This window comes from Osmia bicornis, chromosome 11 (genome assembly GCF_907164935.1).
Source record: "Osmia bicornis bicornis chromosome 11, iOsmBic2.1, whole genome shotgun sequence".
Lineage (NCBI taxonomy): Eukaryota > Metazoa > Arthropoda > Insecta > Hymenoptera > Megachilidae > Osmia > Osmia bicornis.
This window is the reverse complement of record NC_060226.1, coordinates 5,210,489-5,231,459: the sequence shown is the minus strand read 5'-3', so window position 1 is coordinate 5,231,459 and position 20,971 is coordinate 5,210,489. Positions and strand designations below refer to the sequence as shown.

Sequence of the window (20,971 nt, the reverse complement as noted above, 5' to 3'; positions counted from 1 at the left end):
CTCGGATTAATCATAAATAAATTAAGTTTAATTGCTAAGTAATAAAACGTTAATTACATATGTCAATGATAATTAATTTAAGTACAACACACGTCTCGTGCAAAAGTGTAAAGAAGTTTCTTTTTCGTGCTACACTCAATTACCATTTTTTTTTTGTGATTTTTTTTTTAAATACTTTTTTTCTGTTTGGTTTGTTGTTTGGTTTGGTTTTGCCTCTCGTCGACGATAAACACTCGCCATTTTTTATTTCCTGTGTACTCGTGTGTGTCAATCGTGTATTTGTGTCTGTTTTTTTTTTTCCTGTCTCGTTCTCAAATTTCTTTTTTAAATGGTTCTCGACTACAATAAGCTCTTGGTAAAACGTAGTAACATCGTAGTTTACAATAGTTTACAATCTCCCTCCGACGGTTTCCCGATCTCGCCGCAAAAAAATTTGTGTGTCTATTACATGATTACACGCTCGAATCGAATTTCCCGCACCTTTTCGAAATCGTTCTTCTTTTTCTTTTCGTAGCTCAACAAATACAAAATTGTTACTCGAATTTTCGCGTTGAATTTAAAGCTCTTCGAAGTTCGATCGTTGGTCGATCGATCGACGAGCGGACGCTAACAAACTGGTCACTTACAAGAAAAAACTAGCCACTCGTCGATCTCTCGATCGATCGATACATCTCGATAGGGATATCTCGATTCGAACGTTCACAATTGTCTCTCTCATTCGCTCGAATCATTCTCTCCCTCTCTCGTCACGCTTTATCTCTCGCGAAAACAACGACACAACTCTCTTTCTCTCGCTCTTTCATTCATACTTTGAGTGTCTCTCTGTGTGTACGTCTGTTTCTTTAGTATCTGTGTGTCATTCACTAATGAATACGTAAGTGTAAACAATAAATAATGCTTCTTTATTTCTTCTTTACTCGCGTTTAATCTATGATCCTTTGGTATGTCCACGCGAAGATCGATCGATCGATCTCCGGTTCGTCCTCTTCGGTTCAGCGAGAGGAATTAAAAAGGAAACGACGCCGCTAAACCGAGGGATCGAATTCGTTTTCTCGATCCGCTCGTTCCAGCTGAACCCTTCAATTCATTTTTTTTCTCCATCATTTTCACGCGAAAATCGCGTCTCCGTTTACGCTCGTTTCCACTCTCGCGCGTTTCTACGAAGCGCAGCAACTCGCATTTTCTCTTTAAATTCTAAAAAGGAGCCTTTCTTTCACCTGAAAATCCATCTTTTTCTCTCACTCTCTCTCCCTCTTTCTTTATCCTGTTTGCCGTTCCGAAAGAGAGTACACCTTTCGTTCAGTGTCGGTTTTTCACATCGCGTTTACATAAACATCAATGGATGCCGTCACGATCAAACCCTCCTCGTATTATAATAAATATAATAATGTATACTTGCTTTTGCACTTGTATTTTACATTATTTCATCTCTGATTAACTAATCGATACCTTATTGTCGTACGAACCGTTCGCTTGTTCTTCTACCGTCCTTCGATTCTTCTCTAAACCACCCCCGCACACGCGTTGCTGTTCCATTGCTTTTTCCGCTTGATATTTCGTTTCAAGATCACTTGGACCCGATTGACGGATTGTTTTTAGTGTAAGGTCGATTAGCAGACCTCGGGCTATCGACGCTGCATCCCCGGGGGCCGGGGGTCTTTGCTCTGCGATTTCGTCGCCACTCAGTTGTGAAGATTTGAGGAATTTAATTATTCTTATTCAGAGGGTAACGCTTTATTTTCAATTTTATGATTGAAATTTCAAAAATTGCAAATTGCCTATGGTTCAATAGAATACAGTATGATTTGTGTCTGAATGAAACGAGGAGTTTGTGTTGTTTGTAATTATTTATGAGTTAAATGTCTCTAACACTGAGATTTATTTGAATAAAAATAAGAAGTGTAAGTGCATCAATTTAAATTTTGAGTGTTTGACAATGAGTTGAACGAAATCATGACAAAGAAAAAAACAAAGATCGGTCAACGAAAATGAGTAATCGAATCGAGAGCAAAAAGCAACCCCCTGCTAAATCACCCTTCCCACATACGCGTGCTACACGATAACATTCGTTCAACGTCCATCGACCACCCTCGTCCAAGACCTAAAACCTTTCACGATTACACTTGGCCCTCTCTTAAACACCCCACGATACCTTCCGCGATTCCAAATTTTTTTTTCGTTTCTATCGATTTAAAACTCGCGCGGGCAACTCGCGTCGTTGCAATATAAAAAAACGCGTATACACACACGGACCCGAAATAGATTCTCTTAGTCTCTACGGTTGTTTTTTTTTTTTTTACTCCCCTCTTATCGTTATTATTATTTTCTGTATTTAATATATTTATTTATATATTTATAGATTTTATATTTATAATATGTTCATTCGCCTACGTCTCGAACATACCCCCTTCGTTCATCCCTTTAACCAGCTTAAGGTTTCGTTCGTCACGCGCGAAATCACTTTGTCGAGAAAATGAAAATTCACCCTCTAGTTTGTTCTTATTGTGTTTATCTTCATCTCTGAATCTATCTTGTCGTTTTCCACCTGTCACCCTTTGATTCGAGACGAGGTATCGCACGTGTTACATAAATAGATCATCGAATACTTCTGTTCTTCTTTTTTTTTTTTTTTCATTAACCCTCTGTTTTATTTGTTTTGAATTTTCACGCGCATTCTGGCGACGCTAGTTGAAACAACAATCGTCGGTCGATCGACTCCGGGATCGATCGACGATCGAACCCCTTAAACCGCTGGGGTTTTTCGCATATATTAAATAGATTACCAACCCCCCCACCCTAGCCCGGATCCCCTGACTAACTACCCTTCGCCTGATGCCAGAAAATGGCAATTATATTTATATATTTATATATTTATAATATATATAATATATCATTCATTTATATTTATATTTATATTCATATTTATATATTTATATATTTATATTTATATAGTATATATATAATTATATACTATGTCCTTGTTTTACGTTTTAGCGGGTTCTGTTTGCTCGCGCGTGTAACATAGCGTGTGTGTGTGTGTCCTTCGGTTCCCCATCTTTTCCATCCCCCCTAAGAAACTCACCCCTTTGGAATTTGAATTTTTCTTCTTTCATTTAACGTCTCATCAACGATACGTCAGATATCGATGGTCTATTTCGTAGATAGTCTTTCGAAGAAATTGCTCTAATTAATCGCACCCATTTCTCACCCTCTCGTGTCAACAAAGAACGCTTTTACAGTATATATTTCTATAATAATCAATTATATCTCTCGTTACAATGATAAAAATCGCAATAATAATATAAATAATTGTAATAATAATAATAGCGACGGAGGTGACAATGGTAATGGTGATGACAATGTTATTCGTAATAATAATAATAATAATAATAATAACAATCGTGCGCGCAGAATTAATCATATATTTACAAGTTTATCGTACAGAGTTTCCTCATCGCGTCCCTTCATACCCTTTTTATCGTGATTTTCACCACTATTTCCCCTCCTCCAGTCGAATCTTCAGTTTCTGACAATGACAATTCTTTCTCCATTCCGTTTCTACGAAATATTTAAAAAACACTGCGAAGATTTTTCCTTTTCTCTTTGAACGACGATGATCCATCTTGAAAACTGAATAGAATGACTTTCAATTGAAATTGTATATTGTTTTCTGTGCATTTGGAAGCTGGCTTTACTCGTTTCAGCTTTAAATCTTTACTTTTACTCCAAGTAACGTTAGATTAAATCCTCTAATCGTTTGTGTTGTTGTAAAGTTTCATAATTTTTGGTTTGATCTTCTTTCGCAAATTCAAATCTTTGAAACTTCATACCGATATGTGTTCCTCTCGCTTTATCTTTTTCCCGAATACTCCACAGATCTTCTCAGCCTGAATCATCAAAAATCTTCGCAGTGTTCAAGCAAAGGTCCTTCGGTATTTCCAATAGACAAACGTTAGACTTAATCCCGTCGAAAAGCTCGTTCGAAAAGATCGTAACATAGTAATCTGGTGTCCAACAACGGACGAGGAAACTTCCATGAAAAACTCGACGCTCGAAACCATCAACCCCCCTTTTGTTCGAGAACTTCAACCTCCATTGAAACTCGCACACGCCAACGTTCGTCCACGTATCACCATATCGCGTAACGAACCCGAATCGTGGAACAGCGACGCTTTTCTTATATTTAATTTAAACCGTTATTACAATAATATATGTTTACTTTGTACTATATATGATCTTATAAATCGACGTCCGCGACGCTCGCTTCCGTTTTCTTCTTATTCATTTTTTCTTCTTTCTCTTTCCATATTTTTTGGTACGATGAGTGTTGGCTTCCGCCTTTCAACCCTCCTCCGCCTCTTAACCCCCCCCCCCCCCTTTTCTATTTTTAATTAAACGTTCTTTATCCGTTCTATGTGTCGGTTTTGTTCTTTCTCGTTTCGTTGCATGCTGACCAAGTCGAAGTATAACGGAAACAACAGAACGTCGAGCGCGAGGAACCGAAAGAACGCGGGATAATTGTGTCTAAATAGAATAGATCTAAAAGTGTTTTTCATTTTCCTTTCATTTCTGCTCGCTATATATGGACGTTTTCAACGAAGGAATGTAGCATCGACTAGTACGGAATCGTTTGTACGTTGAACTCGAACAGGAACCACTTATTCCACCCCCAACTTCAAATTCAAATAAATTAGTATGAAACAACTGAACAACTCCGTCTATTTATGGAGATTTTCTGTTAAATATTATTCGAACTTATTAAAGGATAAACAATATTATAGGAACGTCTATCACAAACGCAACGAACAACCCTTAAAATTTTTCTAAACATCCATAAATCTCAATAACCGATAAGGGTAGAAATTGCAAGGGGTGGAACATTACTCTTGCTCGATTCCAACAAAATCACGGTGGAAAAATAATATCCCTATCGAACGCAAAACTGGCGTTTTTTCCACCAAGGAAATTGGCTCGCGTGCAAGCGGGAAACGCGAAAAGAAGCCTGCCCTTCGAATAACCATGCTTGTTCATCTCCTCTTCATTCTTAAAAGTCTCTCTCTTTCCTCTTCGTCTTTTCTTCATTTTTAATATGTACAATAGCACAGCACAATTGCGGTACGATATATCGAGTGCGGTTCGCTAAAATCCTCTCATTTATTCTCTTTCTCGCGTACCTTTTGTTTCACAGAGTTGGTCATTATTCGAATAAGAGTAACTTATTCGCTGATAATGAGTAATCTTTTATTCGGATAAAAGCTTATTCGATGCAGCGAATAATTTTAGAATAATTATCTAAATATCAAGGGTGTACTTTAAATTACGAGCCAAGTCTAGATCTTGAAAGTTTGCAAATAGATAGATATTGAAAACTGAATTCGGGACGTTTATTAGAATTTTTAGAATTACATTTAATTCACTGTGAGAAAAAAAAATTAATATTTTCGTTGTCTTTCTACTTTTACCTCTCTTGAAATTTGAAAAATCCAATTATCGACCCCTCAAGTCTCGTAGTTTCCTGAACCCCCTTATTAATATACAAATTTATTCGAATAATACTCAATTCCGTTATTTCACTCGCCCTCACGCATACCATATTCGATCCTCTTCGTTCGCTCGAACACCGGAAATCACTGATTCTCGCGAACGAACATCCGTTCTGCGCACACCATTTTTTCTTAGTCCTCTTCAGCTTTGATTCGCGCAAACCAACGTCCACTCTGATATACAATGTTCGTTTACATACGTAGAATATAATATATCACTTGGCACGTGCACCCTCGACACGATGCCTCTTTGTTTCCTCTTTGTGTGGTGTAGTGTTATGTGTGTGTGTGTAGATTTATCTGTGTAACGTGTGTGTTTAAGAAACGAAGTTGTTCTTTTTTTCGCGTCCTTGTTCAGTTTTCTAAACGGTTTCTTTTTTTTTTCTGGGTTAACGACCAACGAGGATACGACGAGTTAAATACACCCTTAGTTTTGGACCATCGATGTTTCACGAGAATTTGTTTGACCCTCAACACCTTTGCTTCTGGTTCTCCCTTTTACCCTATGCCTATAAATTTCTTCTTTTCTTTTTTTTTTCTGAAGTTCTTTGGAAGGTGTTTAAAATGGACGTCGTTGCATTTTTTAAAAGCCTGATCAGATCGTTAAGGGATGGTTTTTTAAAATATGGCACTTAGAATTGTCTATATGGTACTCGAACGACTCTTTGAAATATTCTTTGGTATATTTAATTTTATAAAATCCTTGTACTTTTTATATTTAATTTTGTTCATTTTGTGCAACGTTTCAATTTTATTTATCAGAAAGTTCTTCCAAAGAACCCGATGCGTGTCACTCGCAATTTTGACTAGATAAGAAAGAGGGGTGGTTCTTGAAGAGCCACCGTGACACGCGTGGACTAGAAGACGATTGAAAATCTTATTCTAATATGGCAAATTATGGCACCAAGTTACCGGAGAACTTTTGGATTGATTGTTCACTCGAAACATTATTCGAGTTACGCTTACAAGGGTTGAGATAGAATATTTTTAAATCAAACATCGATGGTCTGTGCGATTTGTTCGGACACGATTTCGAGATGTTCAACCTCCCTGTTCTGGAACGTAGTTTTCGTTTATTGCTTTTGTTTGTCGAATTAAGTTTTTTTTTCCATTTGATAACTTCGACGACCAGATGGAATCGAAAGTTTCTTTTCCAACGTCGAAAGAAACTGGTACGTTGTTTCGTAGGACGTAGCGAGGCACCGTTGCAATATTCACGAACAAGCCTTTGCTTTCGTTAAAAAATTATCACAGTGACCGTGCTTATCAAACGACGCTCTAAACTCTGGATATAAGATAATTGTACCATCGTATGGTTCTTGCATTGCCTCGCATTCCGCGGATCTTTTAAAAAGTTACAAAATTTTTACCTAGTCGCAGCTCTTAGAAATCTCTCCGAATTATCAATGTAAATTTTGATTCGCACAGTTTAAAAATTTCATTTCTTGTAGGCTTCTAATTATTTTTATTTTTAACGTTTCAAACATTTTCACGTATAATGATAAACATAAAACAACAAAATCATACGGTTTAGTGAAAATAAATAAAAATCCTTTGGTCCTTTGATCGTTAATAATATCGAACAATTGATAAATAATAGATTAAAATATCTGTAATAGTTGAACTATATCTTGGAAACAGGAACGATATCGTAAATAAAATTCCGATTCGAATCGGACCGAAAATCTCTCCCCACCACGTCCTCGAAACGAGCCTCAGACGAGCGAGATCGGTATTTATTTACATGTTAGATGGAAAGCAACGTTCTCAGTTCAGTGTGCGTACGTCGTCGATCGACGAAGGTACGAAATCGCGTCCGTACAATAATCGAATTATCCTTTACGAGAAGGGTAAATCTTCTTCGGGTGACTCGTCGTGGTACTCCTCGTGGTCGGACGTGTGTCACAAAACGTCGCTTGGTTGCCGTTGCCCGATACCTATTGTAGGCGATAGCTGTCCCTCTTCGACCGCCACGGTCTTCGGGTCCTCGTCCTTCCATTTGTCCATGGAACGACGTCGAGCGTTCATGAAGAAGTTGCCGACCGTCGTCGGCTCCAGGCCCAACTGCCTGGCGATTGTCACCTGCATCTCCTTCGACGGCCTCTTGGTCTCCTGGAAAAAATCGTCATCACCTGTGAGTAATTATTTTAATTACGAGTGACAGGTTACTCCCTAGATACATCAAATAAATCTGAAATCAATACTATTTAAGAACCCTCGAGTACCTTTTAAATATATCTATGAATTCGATTACGATTTGAAAGGGTTTTCCAGCAAAAGGAATATTTTCCACAAAGAAACATTCACTGTTCTCTCGGTTAAATTAATATTCATACACCGTCTCCATTTATAATTCCTTTTTCCTCTATTGCGTCTATCTCGTTGTGAGACAAGCTTAATAACCTTCAAAGCGAAGCTGTCGGTTACCGGAAACGACGTTAAGAAAAACGGTGCCCGTTGACGATGCTTACGATGGACAAGGTGGAGGGATAAAAGAGAATGGTAAACAATTTCTTCACATGCGGTAAACGCTTCGACTGGCACGCTTTCTTCCTACGCAACGTTTCTTAGCCGGCGTAGGTCGATCAATAACGGACGCGAGCCGTACGGTATCGATTGCTCGAAGGAACAATTATTACGAACCGATGCAACCTGGACGCGTGCAACAGAATGCAACCATTAATCCTTTCACTCGCCCCCTGCCCGTCGACAAACACTCGGTCAACGTTTTATAAACACCGTCGCTTCTTTGGCATATTTTTCGATTAAAAAAATGACGGTTCGTTGAATGATAGTTCGTTTAATAATAGTCACATGGAAGACTGTCGTTTGTAATGTTTTGAAAAAATTTTGAACTATTTTGGAAATTGTAAAAGTGGAGGAACCAAGCGATACTGAGAATACCCTAGTAGCACAAAATATTGAATACATATTTATGCAATATTGAAAAGAGATTGAATCTCTTTTTCATATTTAAATATACATACAATATTTGTTCTAGATTCGGAAAGACATATTTTTTTTCGAATATTTATAAAATATTTATTCTAGATTCAGAAAGACATATTTTTTTTCGAATATTTATAAAATATTTATTCTAGATTCAGAAAGACATATTTTTTTTCGAATATTTATAAAATATTTATTCTAGATTCAGAAAGACATATTTTTTTTCGAATATTTATAAAATATTTATTCTACATTCAGAAAGACATATTTTTTTCAAATATTTATAAAATATTTATTTTATGTCACGGAAAAATATTTATTTCCTAATATAAAATAAATATTAATTTAATATTGGAAACAGTATATTGTTTGCTAAGTGAAAAATAAATATTCATTTAATATTAGAAAAAAAATATTTTTTTTCGAATGTACAAAAAATATTTAATTTCTATTAGACATGAAATATTGGTTTCTACTCTCTTTTCACATCACTGCGTGACGTAATAATAATTGATAATCGATCGTTTGCGTTGGTTAGCAACAAGGCAATAATTTACGATTCTGTATTGTTACCGACGCCAATTTTCAACGTGCTGTGATACAGTGAGGATACAGGAAAATAATATATTGTTATTAAAACATTCATTTTATTAGCTGCAGAGAAGGTAAGTACATTTATGTATGTAATACCTATTTTTATTTCATGCTCTTAAAGTTTTCCGTATAACATTCAATTTGCAGTTACACAAATTTTAAAAATGTCTGAGAAACGTTATAAAAAATATAAATTTATAAAGAATCAAATAGCTTCTATCCAGAATCGGAGTCTAGACACAATAGAGGAATCTAGAATTATGCCAACTAATTCACCAGCAATCGCCAATCCTATACCTTTCAATCTAAATCAATCATTTGATCTTCAGATTATAAATAAACAAAATATAGAAACAAATTGTAATACTGCAAATAATCAACCTACCGACCTGACGAATTTAAAATTACTTAGTTTTTTAAAAACATGGTCCGTCGAAAATAAAATTAATCACTCTCAACTGAGTAATTTATTAAAGGGTTTGAAGGATATTTTTCCAGAATATGAACTTCCACGCGATGCTCGCACTCTGTTAAAAACTAAACGATCATCAAATATTGTGTCAGTCTTAAGCAAAACGAAGACAATAGCTCAGTACACATATTTTGGTATAAAAGAGTATCTATTAACGTTGCTACAAAATGAAAATGTATTTACTGAACTAAAAGAAACACTTATGTTTCGATTAATTTTTAATATCGATGGCATTCCGATTTCAAAAAGTTCGAACAAACAGTTTTGGCCCATTTTATGCAAATTAATATTAAACAATTGTACGGTGTCTCCTTTTCCGATAGCAATATATTATGGTAATGCAAAACCGAATTCCTTGGTTGATTACTTAAATGATTTTATACGTGAATTAAATGATATTTTAGAGCATGGATTATTTTACAATAATACTTATTTTAAAGTAGATGTTATATGCTTTACGTGTGATGCACCTGCAAGAGCATTTTTAAAAAATATTAAGGGACATACAGGTCGCAATAGCTGTGAAAGATGTACAGAAGAAGGTACATATTATAAAAAACGAATTATCTATGAAAACCATAATGCTAGTGCTCGGACACATTTTGATTTTGAACATTTCCGCGACATGAACCACCATCAAAACGATGAAAGGATACCTTTATTAAATATAATTAAATTAGATATAATAAAACATTTTGCTTTAGATTATATGCATTTATGCTGTTTAGGAGTCATGAAGAAATTACTTGGTCATTGGTGTAAGATAGAGTTTAGATTACAACAGAGAAACAAATTATCTGAAAGAATGGTTTCTGCTGCAAAATATTTACCAAGTGAATTTAATCGTAAATCACGACCCATATCGGAACTACCTAGATACAAAGCTACGGAGTTTCGTTTATTTCTCTTGTATTTGGGGCCAATTGTTTTGAAGGGAGTTCTTCCAAATGAGCATTATAAGCATTTTTTATTATTTCACGCAGCTATTAGAATTTTGCTACATAATAAATTACGTTTAAACGTAGAGTGGCTAAACAAAGCTCGAGAAATGCTAATTTTATTTGTAAATAATTCTTCTGCTTTGTATGGTAGAGAATTTTGTATATATAATGTTCATAATTTAGTGCACATTACAGACGATGTCGAAAATTTAAACTATTCTTTGGAGGAATTAAGTTGCTTCCCTTTTGAAAATTACTTGGGAAAGCTAATAAGCATGCTACGTAGATGGAATAAACCATTGGCACAAATAACAAAAAGGTTATCGGAAAATGGAGCACCTACAGTCATAAAAAATGTTAACGAAATAATTGTTAAAGTACAAAATAATAAAAAAAAAGTACAACTTCCTTATTTTGATTTAAAAGCTTATGGGTTTCGTGATTGTTATATTTTTGTAACGAATGATTATGTCCTGCAAATCACAAACATATTAGAAAATAAAATAGTTGGCAAATTATCAACAAAATTAGAAACTTTTTACAAATACCCTGTCGAATCCAAAATAATAGGAATATTTAAATTTAATAATTTCACAGATGAAATTATTTCATTTGGTCTGAATGAAATTGCGCATAAAGCATTTATAGTTAAATACCACTCGTACTTTGTAGCATATGAACTGCTCCATTTATATAATTAATTAGGTAGTATTTTATTATTAGTCATTAATTTATCAGTTATTATTATTGATTACTTTTTCTTCTTGAACGTTAAGTACACATACACACATATACACTTCTTCTGTTCCAAAACACTCTTATTGGTATAGGATTAATCCCAAAATTTTTTAGATGTCATCCAAAAAAGCATATCCAATTACACAAAAGCGACGTGCAATTATGTATGATTCCGATTCTGCGAGTGAAAGCTCAGAAATTAATCAGCCTAATACAGAAGCACCAAGTAAGTAGAAAAAAATGCCACTTATGTTAAATCTTACTATACACGTAAAAAAATCATAATAAATTAATATTAATACACATAAACGAAATAATAATAATAATAATAATAATAATAATATTTTGTGTCGTTGTACAGATACAAATATTATAACGTTAAGTAAAGAACCATTGGCATTGTTAAATCGTCAATATGTTGAACTGAAATATGACATTAAACAAATTTTAAATAAATTAGAATCTATCGAAAGACTATTAAATAACGTAGCAGTTACCGGAAGTAATTCTGGAACTGTGGATGGCGAAAAGTCTTTTTTAGACCAATTGCCACTGGCATCCGTTACCGAAATGAATAATTTTGATACTATGATCTCAGAAAGCTCTGAGAAATTTAACTTACTGGTTTGTATTCCTAAAAATCTATATCGATAAAATCATGATGCTGCATTTTTACAATAATAACGTCTTTTAATTTTCATCAAATAAATGACATACTTTTCAGGTACAATTACTATATTTAGTTGGCGGAGATACGAATAAAAAAATAATATATAACATGCTTCACAAACTAATGACGAACGAAGCAGCAACGTTTTATTCGGGACAGGGAAGAAAAAAAAAATTATCTTTTATTCATTTAAAATTATATGATGCTGTAACTGGTAAGTACTTATCATTTTTACGTTTGGTTATAATATATATAATATATAACTGATTTTATTTTTTATTTCACAGTAGCAACAAGAAGAAGGCAAGCGTCCATTACGGATGTTGAAATCAAACAAACAATATCTTTATTTTTGGCGACAGCTCAGTCAAGATTAAAATAATCTATTTAAAAAATGTTTACAATGTACACAATACAAAAATGTACACAAAATGTATACAATAAAATATAATGTACTATGCTTAATTGGAATAAAGGATTTTCATTTTCAGTTAAAATATTATTTTTCTAATCAAATTTTATCAGTTCAAATTAATTATATCATGTTTGATATGATTTGAACACTTTATAAGCTTAAAAAGTAAAACTCATAACAACAAATCTATATGGCTGATTGAGAAAGTACGTTATCCAGTAATCGGTAAGTCCCGAGATCGAATCCGGTCAATACTAATAAAAATTTCTGAAGTGGAATAATTGTTTGAGAGATTAGTAATGCACAATAAGGCATAAGAGTGTAATCTCAGACAACACGCGTGCAATTTAAAACGTTTTAATTTTATTCTTAAATTTTTTTTAGATTTCAAATAACTATTTAATATTATTTAAATATCTATTGAATATTATTTAAATATCTATTTAATATTAGTTAAATATCTATTGAATATTATTTAAATATCTATTTAATATTATTTAAATATCTATTGAATATTATTTAAATATCTATTTAATATTATTTAAATATCTATTGAATATTATTTAAATATCTATTTAATATTATTTAATTATTCAATTCATATTTTTCAAATATCCGTCTTACATTTTTTAAATATCTATTTTATATCCTATGAATATTTGGGTTATATTTTCTAAACATTTATTTTACATTTCTTATACATGTATACAATATTCAGATCCAATATTTTTTTCATGTTAAAAAGTGTGGCTTAAAAAATATTTGTTCAATATTAAAAAAAAAACATTTATCCAATGTTTTTGTGCTACTAGGGTAGATGGTAAAAGCGTTAAACTATTTTCACTCGCTAAATTACTAGCTGGAAAAGACAGCAGTGTGACATTTGAAGATCCCCGAGAGCGTATTGATATCCTGTCCTGGCTGTAATTCAGCGCGTGTAACGCAACGAAACGAAGGTTGCCGCCTCTGTTCGACGTACAGACAGAGAAGCGTATCAATTGTTCGAAATACAGGACACTATCGGCGCGAGGATCGTGATTATTCCTTGACAGCCACTGTGAGGGCTTGTTGAGGATTGCATACGCGCGACGGGGTGAAGGGTGTCATTGAGCATCTCAGAAACGAAGTAAAAATCCTTTGCGTTATTTTCTTCGACTTCCATTAACGTTAGAGATTCGATAGTTAGTTCGTCGAGGAAAGGACGATTTTCGTAAAGTATCTATAAGATCGATGAAACTTTGAAGTTCGAATAATCATTGGGGAAAATGGAAGCGGAATGCGAGAAAGATCGAGCGGATGGCGTTAACTGGGCTAAGGTCAATTCGCGAACTATTTGGCATACTTCCAGAGAACAGACGAATACGCTTCTACTCGCTTTTCCCTTTTTTCATCCCCCTTCGCGCAAACGTCCACGTTAGTTTACGGTTAATCCTGTTATCGCGAATCGTCGATTCATTTTCCTCGCAATCCGGGGGTGGGTTGTTTTGCGACGAAACGGAACCACTCGAAGGGGTTGCACCGGTTATTATGGCGCATCGATGGAACGCACGCGATCTATGTCGAGGTAATTTAATCGGAACGTTGGTAATTTTGTTAAACGAGAATTCGTTGAGAGCGTCTTCATTAACGCGGACAAAACTCGAACCGGGGAGAAAGTTGGAAAAATCAGCAAACTAAAAGTAAGAAATTTTCTCTTTCGTTGGTGAAGTGGAAAAATAATAGGAGTAATAATTTTGAAATGAATCGAACCATGAGTAAAAAGCTTAATAGTAGTGTTTTAAAAGGAAATAAAGGAAACACCATAGACGAGGCGAAGGATGGTCCGTGTTTGACGAACGAAGGGGATGAATTTGCCGGGTTAGCCAGTGTCTTTGAGCATCCTTTTCCCCGGAGCAATCGGGACATTCAGGGCACGACGTGGCGAAGAGGCGGCCGGTATCGATCAAAACGTAAAGTTAAGTTATACAAGACTTACTTTAAAAATAGCCTGTAGAGTACGGCGCTGAAGGTCTGTGAAAACCAGCCGCGGTTTCTTGGGGGCGGGCTGTTGGTGTTCTGCCTGGTTCGCCATCTCGTCTTTCCTCTTGCATGCTAAAATTCAAACGGTCCTTTAATCCATTTATTCCACGAAAAAAAAAAAGATAAAGAAGAAAGAGCCAGGGATATTGCAGGGTGGTGCCAATCTCAACCGTAAAACGCAATTTAATAACTACATTTGGTATTACGTTTCGTGTTCGATACGCGCCACCCTCTACAATTTTTATTAGCATAAACATGAAATAATAAAGTGTATAAGCATAAAGAATAAAGGGTGAAGGTAAGAACTTGAGGTGAAACTATTAAATAGAATCGTGACTAAGGAATTTTTCAACGCGATTGTAAAACAATTGTTGAAGGATCGAACACGAAAAGGCATCCCGCGATCTGAGATCCACGCAAAGATTGTGCCCCGCAAAGAGTGTTTCATTTCGAAAGGGTGCGAACTAATTGGTAATTAGCGAAAGAAAGGCGTCTCGACGCGATTCAAGGTAGCCCCCGTTAAGTATCTGATTCTCAAGTGCAAAGAAGAAGAAGAAGTAGAAAAAGGGGATGTTTCTTTTCGTGGGTCGTTTCAATTAACACTTCGCCGACGGGACGCGTAGACTATATTTGTTAAAAAAATTTCAAAGATCAAATTATCTGCGTATCGGTCTCCGGCAACGAAATGTTAAAATAACCCAAAAGCTAACTTCGAAAGCAAAAGAAAATAGACAGTATTATTCTCAAGATAATTTGATCGTACTTACTTCCGCGTTGTGGAATCTGTGCAGCTGAAAGCAGAAAAAAAAGACAAATGTGAATCAACGATGAACTCGTTCATTTTGACGACCCTTTTAATTATCTCAATTTCTTCAAGGGTCGTCTTTTTATATTTTTATTTTTTTTTTTTCAGTCGAGTGTAATACATGTATGTTTTCTACGTTTAACTGTTATCAAGCGTGTCTCATTTGTTTGATTGTTATTATTGTTTTTGTCTGTCTGTTTTTGCTAGCAGCAAAATAATTACACTTTTCTTGGTAATTGCAGCCAAACAAAAACAATTATATGTGTCTCGACTTACAGATATAATACACACTGAAATATATTCAAAGGGTAAATATATATATATATAATAATGTAATAAACACGTACAACAAGTCAGGTATAATAAAAACAGGGGTTCGCTTGCATACCACGGGATATCTCTACAACTGATAAACATATCACTAAAGAAAAAAGGGTACCAACAAAATGGGCATCAAGGGGTAACACGTGTTTATGTATACTGTTGTGTTTACATGGTGTGAGACGATGCAAGAGCGTCAAGAGAGATGCATTATCTTTGGAAAAGCGAATTGAGTTCCCATTGTGGTTCTCGTTTCGTGTTCCGAGTGACTGATGATGATGATGATGATGATAGTTGTGTGGCTTGTTTCGAATCTGAGTGGTATTACGTCTCGTCGAGCATACGCTTTTTTTTTCTCTTTTACCCGGCCTCCACTTTTTTTTTCTCCTCGTTTCTCATTGGCCCGTTTCCAAAACAACGAGACAGAGAGCTGATTTTTTTGCCACGTATAAGGAAAAAAGAATTTTTGCACCGGCGCGGACTCGAACTCCAAATGAATTATCATTAGTTTGATCAGCGACGAATTTCTATCCTGTGACATAAAGATTGATTTATGGAAATTTTGGGAAATTTTTCAAACGTTGCTTTCCCGATCGAGAAAGTATACAGTTTGAAATTGTGGTAACGCTCGTGTTTCAAATTAGGAAACTATTAAACGTTTTAATCACGGAGATAGGAAAATAGCAGTTTCCTAATTGCGAAACTCTCAAGTTTCCAATTTCCACAAGTTTCCACTAATCTTCTGACTTTCTAAGCCTCTAAATAGCCAATGTTCGTTTTCCAAATTAGCAAACTGTTCAGTTTCTAACTCTATAAGTAGGAAAATCCGAGTTTCCTAATTGGGAAATTCTCGAGTTACTAATTCCCTGACTTTTCTTCTATCTAATTATAAAATCTTCAATTTCCCGATTACCCAATTAGGAAAGTTCCAATACTCAAATCGTGAAACGTGTCAAGGTTCCAATTAAGAAACAGCCAATTCGCAAGAGTTTCGAACTTGCTCTGCAATTAACCATTCCACCGGTCAATTTTCCTTTTCTATTTTTTCACTCGACTTCCTTCACGTTTCAAAGACTCTCGAAATATTAATTCGGTATAATAAATTGTCCATGTGGAACGATCAGTCTGTCGATTCGAACGCTTCGCAGTCGATCGATCGAGCGTCGAATATTATCTCGAAATTGCCACGTAATCGCTGCTCTTTGCGACGTTATGGCGCATAATTGCACCATCAAAGAGAGGGGTGGGGAAAAGGGATAGAAAGAGAATAAAAATATATTGACGAAAGAAGAAAAGAATCGAGAATGGGAGAAATAACGTTTACACGCGTACATCGTTTCCCCGGGCACGAATTCCGATCGACCGACCGATATTAGATTAAATAACTCGTCAATTTTCCCTTTGTCCGAGTCTCGATCGGTCCCCGTTCGAAAGCTTGAAAATCGTTCGAATTTCTCTGGATAATAGGCCACCCTTTCGACCGACAGAATCGAATCGGTTCCACGACCACTAAAAAACGATCAAAATGAATCTTGTCTGCTCGAAGAAAATCATCGCGATCGAATGCGTTGCGAATTAACGCTTAGAAATGCGCCGGAAAATTTGCCAACATTTTCTTTTTCTAATTTCCCCTATAACTCATCCCCTGGATCTTTTCCTTTTCGATGTACCTTGTTGTGTCACTATTTTCATCCAAAGCCTCTGTCTATCAATCACACAGTATGATCGATTAAAAAACCCATTATAACTGCCACCTACTCCAGTTTTCCTATAATTTCTGTCTAAACAAGAAACCTAGAGAAGAGAAAGTCAACGATTTCTCGATTCCTCTGTCTTTCGATGACAAAACCATGTGCAAACTGAAAAAAAACGACACGCTACGATACGTTATTCAATCGTGAATCTTCAATTTTGAAACTAACGTCTCGATTAAACTGCCATCGTAGTGGACGATCTCAAAATCCATCCCTTAATCGACGAGGAATCCCAATTTCTGTTGAAAACCTTCCGGTTAGTCGCGATGGACCGTCGATCCTCGAAAATGGAATGCCAGAATGGCAAAAGAAAAAGATATAGATGGGGATGAGCGTGGAAGGGGGTTGAAAAGGCAATCGCGTGCCATTAGCAAGCGGACCGATAACGAATGAAAGGAAGCTCGCGAAAAAAATGGCACCGGGAACAGGGACATCGGGAGCAACGGCTAAGGGGGGTGGGCTCGAAGGGGTGGACAGCCGACAGAGACGAAAAATTGACGCGTTCATTATTACCCTCGGGAGTTTTTTGGATCGAGAGAGGCCTCGATCGACTTGCGGACATCGCTGCGAGACATCCGCGTTTGATTTTTTCACCAATTGCATCCTCTCTTCTTAACCTTCTTTTTCTCTTTCATCCTTAAAATATCTTTTGATTTTATTTTTATTCAAGTCTTTGAACCATTGTATAGAATTTTTTATTTAAGTTTGCTAATTAATCTTATCGATAAGTCCATTAGCAACTTCAGGACGAAACTTTTTATTTAATTATAAGAAAAACTACTATTGCATTAGACTCGTTACGCGTTAACTTGAAGAAAAACTAAACAAACTCAAACGTGTGAGCATCCCTAAGGGGATTAATAATGGACCAGGTGTATTACTTCTGAAGAATATAAATTATTTCACAATTACGATCCAGAAGTTGACAGAAGAAAGGTAACTTGATTACCGATAACCCGATTCTATTACTTTTCTCCATCGATGGTCAATCGATCGTTTCTTACTTCCTGGATTATGAAAAATCTATTTCCAACCGAAAGATGGTTAATACCGAAAGGAAAGGACAGATCGGTGACAGTTGGCTACGAAGGAAGAAGAGACGGTGGCCAAAGAGAAAAGAGAAGGAGGTTAAAATTGTCAACTGGAGGTACGGTTACGTGGTGTCAGGCGTCATTGTGCATCCATCGCGGATAGAACTGGAAATGGATGCAAGCAAGAACCGGATGTCACGAGTGGATCGATCGAAGGATTCCAGAAACGGCTAAGTGGGCCAAATCCAGTCGGGCGCACAGCACGATAAAGCATTAACGAGCTCTCTCTCTCTCTCTCCCTCTATCTCTTTCTCTTCTAACGTGTAGAAAATCTCTGACGTGGCCGATGCCGCGGAACTTTTCGGAAAATAATCCGCCGTCGCCACTTTGTGTGTTGGCCGTTGAAAAGCCGGCCAGTCAGACCACTTTGACGAGCGTCCCAGAGAGAGAGGATCAGGTCGGCTGGAAAAATTTCATCGAACCGTGTATCGAGATGCTCGAACCAACCTCTACTATCCACTCGATGTACCAAAACTGAATAATTCGACTTTGATGAAACCGTGTGTCGAAACATCTTGCTTCTATAGATTAAGTTTGATCGTAATTGTGCAACGAAAGATCCTGAGATCTTACAAATTTTTCGAATCAGGATTGATTTCCTACAGAAGACGTAATCGAAAAAATATTAAACCCCAGTCAGACTATCGAGATAAGGCAGAGTCAGCGCATCAGCAAACAGAAGAGACATCATAAAGTACGAAACTCCATTAAACGATGAAGGGAATCGGATTCACGTACGATCAGCCGGTAACCGATGGCGAGGACCAATCAAAAGGAAGTTTGTCAGGGATGCAACCGGCACGTAGACGTCTTCTTTATATAGGCGGATCCGGTGGACACGGCTCGTGTTCCGTCGCAGCCGCCACCCTCTTCGTATAACTCAAGAATGATTGCGTTTCGGGGAAGCAGCTTGGCGTCACGTGGACCCAATAGCTTTCTGCTATATAATAAAATAATACACGCAGAGAAGACAGCCGCGCATTTGCATGGGCCACGTGATACCGATACAATGCTCTTCGACCTTCTCCATCCCTTCTGTCCTTCTGTTTCACTACCGAGAACACACCGGCTGCGTTCTTTCAAGATTCTTGCGATTCCGTCTTTCTTTCCGATCCATTTTCGCGAAGAAGCCTTGCGAACTGATGATTTCCACAAGGTAATTGTCGTAAAACAAACTTTGCCAACCCTTTTACCACTATACTTGATACAGAATTGTATATCCTTCTTTTTTGGGCTTCAGTTTTTTTTTTCTATCTCGTTACGAAGGGAATATTTAAGGGTTTAATCGTTGCGAGTTTATCATTTTATTTTACGTGTCAAACTGGACAATTGTAACTCGATCTGGACGTTTTTAGAGAAATTTCCAGCTGCCCGGAAATTGAATTCCACTTCATTTCCGTTAATCCATCCCATCGCAGTTGCGTGTATTATCTTGATTTCGAAATTTATCTAACCGCGATTGAACGCTGGATACCTTTCTTTACCCTTCGAATTTTTAATAATAATCATCGATTCATGTAGTTTATCAACATTAGGTCTCTCTGTGGATTAGATGAAAACTTGTATCACAAAACGTGAGCCCTAATTAATCTTTTCTTTTCTGCAAATTTTAATATCCTTTTCCATGTTTCCTTTCCACTATATTTTCCTTTGAAAATTCATTTCTTCCTTCTGCAGATTCACTGGATCTTCATAATCTTTTCCTCTGCTTGCTCCAGTCTTTAGATTTTTCTTCGAAATTAATATGTATTTAATCCCACGACTGTTCGTCCTGGACGTACCCTTTCACCTTTACGAAATATGTTCTATAGAGATGAATGCAAGTGGTGGGTGTAGGGATGGAACCTCCCTGTTAGGTCTCTCCACCATTTTTCGCCTGATAGGCTCGCATTCCGATAGAGTCGGGACAATCCCAACCCCCACAGGCCCTGCATTTTTTTCGCCTTGCACAGATTTACTAGGCGATTTAATTTTATTGTTTATTGCTCTGACGCCAACACCGATTCTTCTATTTTTCTTCCTTCAATAACATCATTTCTCCTCAAATTAATAATTATCTTTTGAAAACTACCCTTTTCGATCGAAGGAACCATCCAACTACCTGAACACGAAATAGAAAATCTACAAAAATAATGATACTATGCCTTCGAATTAATTTTTTCCTAACGACGTACACTTCTTAATTGTTTGAACTGCTAATTAATTATAATCCAAGTCTATCTTCTCCATGATAACTAAATAAATCAATGGTCAGACATCGTACATGCTTCGACGAGTGCTCGGCCGGAAACCGGAAGGAAACTTCTTCAGTTTCGTCCAGCGATCACTAGTCACACGTGACATTCGATCCTCTTTATTCACGATCGAGACCGGATATTCCGTGTTTTTTTTTTTCTATTTCTCTTCTCCCATTCACTGTTACCGATCAATTTTTCAGATAATTAACGAAATCCTTGATTTAATTAGCAGACAAACGAGAGAATGATTGACAATTTTCATCAGACTCGTTATCGATTGAACGTTCAATCGTGGCAGCGTTACGATTCAATTTCGAGAAAGCAAAGCGAACGAGCATTTTTAAACAAAAAAGAGAGAGCTCTTTCTTCTGGAACAAATAAAAGGAACGATAAGATAAACAGAAATTATATTGAACGTCGTT

At 36.2% G+C, this 20,971-nt stretch overlaps 4 protein-coding genes across 8 annotated transcripts in view; 3 read left to right on the top strand and 1 right to left on the bottom strand.

Annotated features, from left to right (window-relative positions):
• LOC114872453 (caveolin-3-like) overlaps window positions 1-20,971 on the top strand; it is a 191,649-nt gene that overhangs the window by 106,126 nt on the left and 64,552 nt on the right. The window lies entirely within an intron of this gene.
• Window positions 1-20,971, top strand: part of LOC114872422 (glutaryl-CoA dehydrogenase, mitochondrial) — a 78,311-nt gene that overhangs the window by 2,912 nt on the left and 54,428 nt on the right. The gene's annotated exons all lie outside the window — the stretch shown is intronic.
• The window catches only part of LOC114872447 (one cut domain family member 2-like), a 66,359-nt gene continuing 45,394 nt past the window's right edge, over window positions 7-20,971 (bottom strand). Inside the window, exons 3-5 of the mRNA XM_029179651.2 lie at window positions 15,109-15,132; window positions 14,298-14,413; window positions 7-7,655 (exon numbers count right to left, since the gene is read on the bottom strand). Coding sequence (XP_029035484.2) covers window positions 7,446-7,655; window positions 14,298-14,413; window positions 15,109-15,132 — 350 coding nt within the window. The 3' untranslated portion in view covers window positions 7-7,445. The remainder of the gene's footprint in view (window positions 7,656-14,297; window positions 14,414-15,108; window positions 15,133-20,971) is intronic.
• On the top strand, window positions 8,933-12,350 carry LOC114881761. Of its 3 annotated transcripts, XM_046288006.1 has the most exons (5): window positions 8,933-9,157; window positions 11,352-11,463; window positions 11,599-11,861; window positions 11,962-12,121; window positions 12,195-12,350. In XM_046288006.1, the coding sequence occupies exons 2-5, from the start codon at window positions 11,352-11,354 to the stop codon at window positions 12,287-12,289; spliced, it is 630 nt and encodes a 209-aa protein (XP_046143962.1). In that variant the 5' UTR covers window positions 8,933-9,157; the 3' UTR covers window positions 12,290-12,350. The 3 variants fall into 3 exon arrangements, 1 of the variants encoding a protein (XP_046143962.1); XR_006829927.1 differs by lacking the exons at window positions 11,962-12,121; window positions 12,195-12,350 and having other exon boundaries at window positions 9,234-11,463; window positions 11,599-11,685; XR_006829926.1 differs by lacking the exons at window positions 11,962-12,121; window positions 12,195-12,350 and having other exon boundaries at window positions 8,933-11,463; window positions 11,599-11,685.